Source organism: Coptis chinensis, chromosome 2, assembly GCF_015680905.1.
Source record: "Coptis chinensis isolate HL-2020 chromosome 2, ASM1568090v1, whole genome shotgun sequence".
Taxonomy (NCBI): Eukaryota; Viridiplantae; Streptophyta; class Magnoliopsida; order Ranunculales; family Ranunculaceae; genus Coptis; species Coptis chinensis.
Genome location: NC_141457.1, coordinates 78,750,576 through 78,761,341, shown reverse-complemented (window position 1 = coordinate 78,761,341; position 10,766 = coordinate 78,750,576). Strand labels below are relative to the sequence as shown.

At 37.1% G+C, this 10,766-nt stretch overlaps 2 protein-coding genes across 2 annotated transcripts; one reads left to right on the top strand and one right to left on the bottom strand.

The window, feature by feature from the left end:
* Positions 1–5,441: 5,441 nt before the first annotated feature.
* On the top strand, positions 5,442–6,977 carry LOC147518053 ((-)-kolavenyl diphosphate synthase TPS28, chloroplastic-like). Its single transcript, XM_086593791.1, has 5 exons — positions 5,442–5,553; positions 6,046–6,123; positions 6,207–6,295; positions 6,414–6,690; positions 6,790–6,977. The coding sequence occupies exons 1-5, from the start codon at positions 5,442–5,444 to the stop codon at positions 6,975–6,977; spliced, it is 744 nt and encodes a 247-aa protein (XP_086449917.1).
* A 2,301-nt stretch (positions 6,978–9,278) lies between these two features.
* On the bottom strand, positions 9,279–10,174 carry LOC147518052 (uncharacterized). The gene is made up of 2 exons (XM_086593790.1): positions 10,101–10,174; positions 9,279–10,050 (listed from the first exon to the last, which is right to left on the bottom strand). The coding sequence occupies exons 1-2, from the start codon at positions 10,172–10,174 to the stop codon at positions 9,279–9,281; spliced, it is 846 nt and encodes a 281-aa protein (XP_086449916.1).
* Positions 10,175–10,766: the final 592 nt, after the last annotated feature.

The following is a 10,766-nucleotide window of genomic DNA, read 5'->3' as shown; positions in this document are numbered from 1 at the left end:
ACTGGCAGGGAACGGAGCTTTTGGGCGGAATCGCGTATAAGGATCAGTGGCGTCTTTTCCTAGGGACGTGGGTGTAGATTTGGAAGGAACAACTTCGTCCATTATAGGTTGCGAGGTAGGAGTTGGAAGGATGTCAGCCGTGGCTTCCGTCGATTCTTCGTCTGGCATACGTATGTTATTGTCGATGGTTCGGCCAGAACGAAGAGTGGTAATGGAATTTACCTCACCCTGGCTTGGATTACTAGATCCTGGTGCATTGTTGAGTTCAAAGGCAGTGTTTGTAGGCTTAGGGTTTGGAACTGCTTGGCCAGGAAACATGCCCTTTTGACTTTTATCCTGTGCTAACAGCTGAAGAGACTGTTGGATAGATGCTAAGATTTGATTCTGTTGATTCATGTAAGTCAGAAAAGTTTCAGCTATTTTATCGGCAGCGGATTGTACCAGTAGAGCAGTAAGAACAAGTTCACGGTTATTGTTTACAAGTTGATTTTGGTAGCCATATCCTTGATTAGCTGGAACAAGGTTGCGGTTGTTTTGGTACCCTATATTTGCGTTATTGGGAAAATTATTTTGCCCTTGCTGAAATTGTGGAGGATTTCCTTGACAGTAGGAATTGTAGTTTGCAGGTGGTCGTGCAGAAGCGTTGTTGACACCCTGAAGAGCTTGTTGTTGGGCAGGGGGTGCCCAAGCCAAATTCGGATGTTGTCGCCAAGGTGCATTAGGGATGTTAAAAGCACAAGCCTCTTCAGAAGATTGGGGAGGGCACTCGTATACCAAAGGACAATAAGAATCGGCGTGCTCAGAACTTAAGTAAAGAGGACATGGGAAAGTGTTGGCAGCCATGAACTGTTTGGGTTTCTGATCATTTACTTGAACCGAAAGAGCATCGACTTTTTTGTTTAGGGACTCGATCAGGGTTTTTAATTCCGGATCGGGTTTGACCTCGAGCATAGATGTAACCTTGGTAGGAGTCTCTTTAGAAGATCTGGAAGAATTAGTGTTTCCCCAATGGGTGCTTCGTGAAGCCTGTTTCTTAAGGAAAGTGTTTGCTTCAGTAGCGCCTTTGTCCATGAAACAACCGCCGTTCATGATATCTAATGTTTCCTTTTGATGGTCAGATAGACCATTAAAGAATGAACGGACTAATACAGCGGTGTCGAGTTGATGATGGGGACATTCGAGAAGCAGATCAGTAAATCTGCTCCAGGCTTCCGAAAAGGATTCCTGGGGATGTTAGCGAAAGAATTGAATCTTCTGAAGCATTTTTGTAGTTTTCTTCTGAGTATAGAATTTTATCATGAATGCTTGTATGAGTTTGGCCCATGTGTCAATGGATTGCGGCGCTTGTCCGGCGAGCCAAACTGAAGCTTTATCAGCTAAGGTGAATGGAAACAACCTAAGCAAGACTTGTTCGTTGGTAACGGTCGGATGGCGAAAAGTGGTGTTACTTGTTGCATCCGACGAAGATGATTGTACGGTTTTTCATGGTCTAAACTATGATAAACAGGTAACAAACCGAAAATGTTTGGCAGAATGCGAAAATCACCTACAATCGCATCGAGTTTAATGCAGGAAGCAGGTCCTTCCTGTAAGGTAGTATAGAAATCCGAAAGGGGTTTCTTGACTGTGGGATTTTCCTCAGCCATAATTAAAGGAGATAATGGCAATGGAGATGTTTGTCGAGGTTGGTTTACGGAAGAGGAACTATGTCTAGGAGATAGCATAAGCAGTTGTTTATTGTATTTTCGATGCCGATATATAAGTTCTAATTCCTTATGTTTACCAGACCGTAGTCTCTTACAAATACAAATTTTAATTCAAGGCTTCATAAGAAACGAATTATGACTAGAGGTTTTAGAATTAAGGGAGGAGGGAGGTGAAGCACGTCTTCCTGAGCTGTTGCTAACTTGAGCAGGTAAGCTAGGACAACGTGTGAATATTCCAGCAGCCAGGTCACCTGATAGAATTGAGGGAGGTTGTTCGTGCTAGCACGTTCCTTAATTAGGCAACCTCAATTTTTTTTCAAGTTTCATCGACACTGATGGAATAGGATGATGATTTATGATGGTGTATTATGCGGGGTGTTATTAAGATGATTAAGATGAAGTTTTAATTATTAGGATTTTTTTATTTTTTTATTTTTTTAATTTTTAATTTTTAGTTTACGTAATTAATGTATTATGGAGATGTGATTACGAAACATGCAATTAAAAACGATGGATGTCAATATAGAAACTAAACATACAATTAACACATACTAGTTTTACACAGGAAGTCTACATATGCAAATTTATGTGAATAGAAATGTGTCCTACGCATGCAATAATCTATAGCAATCGATACGTGCAACTTAAATGTGAGCTAAGGGAATGTCGAGAATGAACTCATACAAATGAATACCGCGTACGTGAATTGATGTAACATACACATACAAAAATATTCTAAGCAGGTGGTTTGAATCTATACATACATCCAAATATATTCGAATCATATTAATCGTATTAACGTGAAGATGTAATAACGAACCACATTTATATGCAAAGAGTTCTCATGCCAACACACAAACATGCAAGGTAAAATAGGTTATAGCAACAACCAATTAATATCCTCGACAAAGTTTGAGGAGTTTAAAAATTTGAAACCTAGCGTCCCGCGATTCCTCGTACAACGATCGAACTAAGTCCCGAGCTCGTGAACTTACTAGATAAACTGGACAAGAGAGTCCAAAAGAGTACTGAAAAGGAAAGTGGCATGTACCTTAAAACCAGAGTGTTGATACTCCAGGTTAGTCTCGCGCGCTACTAATATAGTGTCGTCCGAGACTCTTTTGTCAGTTCAATACTTCAAGTTCCTACGGAATACTTAGATTGTGCTAATGAAAATAAACAAGACTTGGTTCACAGATATCTGTTAGTAGAAAAAGTTGGGGCAATAAGGTACGTAACACGTTAGTATTACAAAAGAAATGGAAATTAAAAAGATAATGAGGTAGGGGAGGGGGTTTTTATGTTTAATGTATTCCAGTTATTACGTTAAATGTCTAGAGTCCTTCGGCATGCAGCGGCGCCATTTGATAAACTCGGAATTGTACGTTATTGGTTATTCTTTACTTAAGTCCGAAGTCCACAGTCCGAAGTCCGAAGTCTGAAGACCAAAGTCCAAAGTCCATATAGTTGTTCGTTTAGTCAAGTTACCTTACTCATGTGGGTTTGGTAGGATAGGTCGAGTAAGGAGTCGTCCAAACCTTAGGGCTCGGCAAGGTTCACAACTGAAATTACAACTTTTAGTGAGTAGGATTTTAGGTTTTTTAGTTGGTTTAATTAATTTAATGGAAATGTAAATAATGTAAATTACTAACGGTGATTTCGATGTAAATAAACAAAGATAGAGAAATAGGGAGAGGGTTAATCATTCTCATGCAAGAATCATTTTTTAACAGTTTATATTATCACATCACTACAGCTCTAATTTGTCTCGAGTTCATAGACAAACCCGAGACGACGTCGAGTATTGATCCCTAGCGAAACGCGCACATCTCTGAGTCGCATCGCACTAGCATAAGAAGTTGAACTAATATTTCATCTCTGGAATATCATTTTAGCTCCTGGCTCGTTTTATATCAGCTGGACAAATTGGAGAGCTGTTGGACACAAAAAAGTCACGTGCGAGACATTTTGGGTCTCTCGCGAGACTATTCTGGGGCATCAGCACTCCAAATTTGTACAGTCTTAGTTATTTTGGGACCGGATGTCTAATCTATACCTAATTCCTAAGTAGTGATTCTAGAATAATAAAGAGTCAATCTGGATTCTCACACGAGCAGCATAACCCTCCCCCTAAGGGGGGGGATTAGCTCATGGTCATTGGAAGAATAATTAAACTTGCTGTATACATTAAATAAATAAATCCAAGACATAAATTAAACTAGAAAAGAAATTACTTTCATTAAGAAGAAAATGACTTACAGTATTAAGCTGCTGAAATAAAAGGGACAGAATTTAAGTGCTAAAATGAAAAACTAACTGACTGCTAAGCGGAGGCTAAAGCATGAAAATGCTGAAGGAGAATATCTGAAGACCCCCTCATATATATAGGCTGAATGGCTCGTGAAGCTTTTAATTTGATTTTGTCCTTTTGTTGAATTGCGAGACTCAAAACTTTGAAATACAAAGTTTTGGTTTTACCTGGTTTAGCTTTTGTCTTTTTCTCCATATCAAACCAAATTTTGTTTTTGGTTTTGTTTTGTAGCCCAATTCAATTTAAACTTTCAATTGGCATGTGCCTTCTCACCTTGCAAGGTGGCACAAATTTGTGACCATCTCTTGCCACCTACCTATGCTGACTCGTCATGCCTTTTGGGCCTGCAGAGTGGGTCAACTTACTGTGTCCAGTGGCGGCGCTGATATTGTCATTTTTACAACTTTCTGTCTTTGCATAGAGTTGGTCGCCCTGGTCGCTCTAGCAGTTCACTAGCCAACGTCGGCATCTAGATTTATCAGATGTGAGCTTTGGAACTTTGCTGCTTCTTTATATGTGGACCCGTTCTGCACTGGTTTTGTTCTTTTGGAAACTTCGGCTCTAGTCAGGCTTTGTTGGGCTTCACTGGGGTTGAGTGGGAAACTTCAAATATTCCAATATTCCCGTACTTCGATGCATGTTTTATCATTATATTCATGTTAACTGCAGAAACCTGCAAAAGTACGAAAATATAATTATTACATGATTATTAAACACATAATCGATCAAAATGCTATGTCTCTCGGGGTTTAATATTACAGTTTTGGGTGCTTATCATTATACCACAGATAATCTATCTAAATATGGGCGGATACCAGAAAATTTAGTATGTTGGTCTTTTTGTATGTGGGCATGTGGGTCCAATAAGAATTTGCCACATGTCCACATAAATTAACTATAGCTAAACTAGAGTTTTAGCTTTAATATGAAACGAAATATATCCCTACTGCTAGGTTTTAGGATATAGAGGGGGGAAAAGGAATAAAAATAATTAGGAAAAAATAAAAGAACAAAGATTTCTCTGTGTGTGATTCTATTAGCTTTGAATGCTAAAATTCATACAATTTTCAAACTTCATTAATTCATCAAAAGTGAAAATTACTCTTGAATAGAATCATCAAATTAGTTGTTTGGAGATTTATTTTTATTTTAACCATTTAAATTACTTATAGTCTTTTGAAATTTAATTTCTATCAAAAAAGAAAAGATGGAAGAAGAATTGAGGTATTAGAAGAATTAAATTACCTTAATTGAGTAAGTTTTGTTTGGCAATTATAATTGCCATTTTTTCACTAACTTTTCCTAAATTACCTAAATTATAGGAATCAGATAACTAAATCTCCTAGACTCTACTTAGAAATTATAGGAATCAAATAACCAACACAGCAGGTACCAACAAAAAGGGGAAAAGATACTAAACAGAAATGTCTTCTTCAACCACTCCTCTCTGCCTCAATCCTGGAGCTTCTGGCCTATTACTGTCACCATCGTTTGCATCTTTTCCAACACCTAATCCTCTACCACTTTTTTCATCTGGTAAGTTTTAGTTTTCTGATTGAACCATGTGCAACTTTATTATGAATTGGCCAAGACCTCTAAAAGATATTTTAAGAGCTTTATTTTTGTTAAGTTGTCTATGAATTCTTGCTGATAATACGATTTTACATTAGTCCATTTTCTTGTTTATGAATATGATAGATGATTATTTTTTCGGCTTTTTTATTTTTGTTCATTTCATTGTTTGAACATGAAAAACACAAAGACTTTGGATGGAATCCTCACAGAAACACAGAGTTTTGTATTTTTATTAGAATGTGTGTTACTTTTGTTGTTTAATGTAGAAATATGATTCTATATATAGCAAATGTGAATAAATGGTACTATATGACTAACTCCTCTGCATATCGTCTAAAACCATCTTTCTTGTTCTAATTTGTTCCTGTTCTTGTTCTTCTGTTGAGCACCATTTGTTCTTATGAGTGAATAAACATTGAAAGTTTGCCTTCTTGGGGAATTTTGTTGTGATAGGTATTTGGTCGATTGGTGCTAAGGATAAAAGTCTTTTTTGTTCCAGATGTAGCGCAACATCTAAACAAGGCCCTCAAGGTAAGGGGATTACTAAAGTTGGCATTGTAAGCAATACACATGCACAGACACTTGTGCTAATATAATAATCATTTTTTGTGCAGTAGTCAAAGCAGTTTTAGAGCAAAGTACGACGCTTAGTAAATGGCAAGATATTACCAATCAAGATAGTGAAGAAAGGGAAGTTCTTAAGGTTGGTTTTGATTATAATTTTCCGTTCCTTAGCATATGTGTACATTCCTCAAGTAAGGCTGAGTTTGATGTTTAAATAACACTAATTGAAGGTTCAAGAGTTGAACAAGTTAACATAATGGATTGAAACAATAAAATCCATGTTGGCTTCTATGGGAGATGGAGAAATAAGCATCTCTGCCTATGATGCTGCCTGGGTTGCTCTAGTTGAAGATATTCATGGCAATGGTGACCCTCAATTTCCTTCAAGCAACCAATGGATCATTAACAATCAATTGGCTGATGGTTCTTGGGGCGACGAATCTATCTTCACAGCTCATGATCGGATCCCCAACACATTGGGTTGTGTTGCTGCGTTGAAGAAATGGAATCTCCATCCTAGAAGACGTGAAAGAGGTCTAAAGATTTTTGCCATTCTTAGCTACTTAAAAAGTTCAATTTCTTAATTTTTCCAATGACATAATCCTAAATTTAACATTCACTTTGCCATTGTAGGATTGTCTTTTCTTAATGAAAACATGAATAAACTCGGAGATGAGAATGCAGAACACATGCCAATAGGCTTTGAAGTTGCATTTCCTTCTCTAGTCGAAATTGCTCGAAAATTAGACCTGGAAATTCCTGATGATTCTCCAGCCGTGCAAAATAAATATGCCCAAAGAAAACTAAAGCTAACAAAGTAAGTTCCTAAATATTTTATCAGTACTCCAACTGAAGGGAGTGGCCTATATTTGATGTGATTATTGTATATGTGAACATAGGATTCATATGGATGTGGTCCATATAGTGCCCACCACACTACTCCATAGTCTGGAAGGATTGGATTGGGAAAAGCTTATAAAATTGCAGAGTGTAGGTCCATCATTCTTGTTTTCACCAGCATCAACTGCATTTGTGCTCATGAACACTAAAGATGAAAAATGTCTGCAATATCTTAAGAAACCTGTTGAAAAATTCAATGGTGGAGGTAAACACTGCAATTTTTTTCTCATTAAAGTGTGTGCTTATGGAGTTCAACACGAAATACATTTCTTTGATATACAATCTTCTAATATTTTTGTTTTCTTTAGTCCGTAATGTCTATCCAATCGATTTATTCGAACATATTTGGTCCGTTGATCGCTTGGAACGTCTTGCAGTGTCAAGATACTTTAAGGCTGAAATCGAAGAATGCGTCAACTACTTATCTAGGTAATGCTAAATTGCTAATACATATATAGAGTAATGGCAATTATGTTTGTACATAACAAACAAACTCGGTTAGGCCACCTTATTTTTTATGGTAAAATGACCTTCAAAAGTTATGCCCAGATATTGGACAGAAGATGGAATTGCTTGGGCTAGAAATTCAAGTGTTCGTTAGATCGATGACACAGCAATGGGTTTCAGGCTCTTAAGATTACATGGGCACGACGTTTCCCCAGATGTATTTTGACATTTTGAGAAAGGTGGTGAGTTCTTTTGCTTTGCCAGACAATCAAATCAGGCTGTTACCGGACTATTCAATCTTTATAGGGTTGCTCAAGTATTGTTCCCTGGAGAGGCTATTCTCCAAGAAGCCAAGAAGTTTGCATATAAATTTCTTTGCGAAAAACAAGCGTCTAATCAACTTCTTGATAAGTGGATCATAACAAAGGATTTGCCAGGAGAGGCATATTCAAGATACATAATTAAAACCGAAATCTAATGTTTGCTCGACTATTTAATTTCTCATTAATATAAAAATAATAATTATTGTGCCTTACTATTTAGGTCATATATGCCCTTGATATTCCATGGTATGCTAGCTTACCACGCATAGAAGCGAGATTTTATTTGGAACAAGATGGTGGGAAAGACGACATTTGGATCGGAAAAACACTTTACAGGTTCTTATTCATTTACACTTAAAATCTTTTTCTTATAGAAATAAAAAAAACCTGTGGGAATTGTAATTTATATTGTTTGTAGTTTTCGTATCTTTTGGTTGGTGAGTGGATTTGTTACAAATCTATACAATGGTTTTGTTTTCGACAATTTTATGTTAAAACAGACATTAGTGTACTCGGGTTTTCACATCTAAAAAAGTTAGATTTCTCGTCCCAAAGAAATTGAGTTTTCAATTGAAATAATAACTATATTTCGTTCTCGTAGGATGTCGTATGTCAACAACGATACATATCTAGAATTTGCAAAGTTGGACTTCAACAAATGTCAAACTGTCCATCAAGATGAATGGGATAAAATTCAAAAGTAAGTGAAAAATTGATTTTTCTTTTTCTATTTTTTTTAAAGGAGGAAAAGACAATGACTTAAGTGCACATATGCAGGTGGTACAATGACTGTAACCTAGGAGACTTTAGCATAACCTACACAACACTTCTGAGGACATATTTTGTCGCAGCAGCGAGCATATTTGAGCCAGAAAGATCAACAGAGTGTTTGGCATGGACCAAAACTGCAATGCTTGTGGATGCAATTTTTGCTCATTTTAAAAATAATTCTAAGGAGCGAAGAACTGCCTTTGTCGATGAATTTATCAACAACAGCGTTAGTTACACCATTGTTAATTTTTTTTTTTTTTTTTGCACACAAATAAGAAAATTTTATTAAAAAAATGTCAGAGACGGAACATGATACACTTTCACTCATTTAAATCTATAGAAAGCCCTAAAATGACTTTCTATCATAGTTACATAATATGGTCTACTAGTGCTCCAAATCGAAGTTCCCTGCAATAGTGTGGATCCCTTTCTAGCCGCTGCCTCCGCACTAAAATTGCATTCTCTCCAAATATGGGTTAGTTTCCAGTGCTGTAGAATTGTAATCACTCGCTTCCATCTTGCTCTAAACACCCATGGTATAGCCTCGCCATTAAAGGCCTTAACAGCAGATTTTGAGTTGGCCTCAATCCAAATGCTACTCCAATTCATATCCCCTGCTTTCACGACTGCCAATACAATGGCAATGCATTCTACCTCAAAATTGTTAACTTGGCCTAGTCCTTATGCAAGAACTCCCACTACTGCTAAGTCTTTGTTCCTGCAAACCATCCCACCCCCACCCCCCCCTCTACTCGGAGTTCCTTGGGCTAAACCGCTTGTGTTGCACTTTATAACATTCCCCTGAGGAGCCACCCAATGTACCTCATGTATTTTTTGGGCTGGAGCACTCTTTGCTTCTACATCGAGCCTTTTTAGAATGCGAAACTCTTTCATGTCATTTCGCTTCTTTCCATGCAAGAGCGAACCCGAGTCTTTCACGCCCCTTAAAATCTCTCGCTTCATGTTGCCCATGTGAATGGGGTTGTCCTCGAAGTGCTCTTTATTTCTAGTCTTCCATACTTGCACCATGATGTGCACTGTAGCTGCATTCCACAGCTCTTGAATGATGGGGCTGCTGTTTTCAAACGCCTTCAGCAGTGCCATGAAGTTAAACTCTGAGATGGTTACTTCAAACATTAGCGCTGCCCAATTCCAAATCTCTCGAACTTTGATGCAATCCCATAGAAGATGATGTGCGGATTCTTCCTCATGATGGCAGAAGTGGCATCTAGAAGCCAGCTGTACCCTAACCTTTTTCACGCGATCATCAGTTGGCACGGCTTTTTGTATAAGCTTCCAATCTATGTGAGCAGCTCTGGGGCGTATGTGGGCTATCCAGATCTTCCAACTCCATGTTATTTTATTCTTCTTTCTCCTTATTGTTTCATAAGCTGACTGGACCGAGAAAAGCCCATCAGACTCTGGCTTCCGAATTCTGACGTCTTCTTCCCCACTAGGTTATAGGATATGATGGTAGTCAAATCCATTCCTAGACTACCAAACACTTCAAAGACAGCAACAAGAAAATTCCATTTGTTATCTTCAATCACGTCAACTACCGTCGCCTTGTACACCATTGTTAATGGTCATAGTTCAAGGTAAAACTTTTGACTTATTTAATTTATCAATTCACATTAATATATTATTATCATGTGCACAAATATTTTCACGAATTATTTTAAAAATACATTATTATCACAAAACTACTTTTTGCTTTTCCTTAGACAAGAAACTCTTAGAAGGAAAGCTAATTTGAATTTATTCATTATATTGACGACCGAGTCAAATGAATTATTCTTTTCGAGAGGTAGAACCCAGATCTAACAGCAAGATGCAAACCGTCAAATAGAAGGCTATCAGGACTACCTCTATGAAGAATTTCTCTTCTTCAATTTATATTTTTATTTTGCAAAACTATTTTAAGAAAAGATTGATCAAAGGACTTAGATTGAAAATACAAATAACAATAACAATAAAATAGCAGAACTACTTTATGCATTTAACTATTAGGTTTTAGCTTCATTTTTAAATCACCTCACCTCGTGTATTTGAAGTCATTTTTTTTTTCCTATGCAGTATATTTTATGTTCAACGGGTCTATTTCTTCTTTTTTTAATATTTTTAACAAAAATATATTTTACTTAATATCCAAAGCATAATCTACAAAAC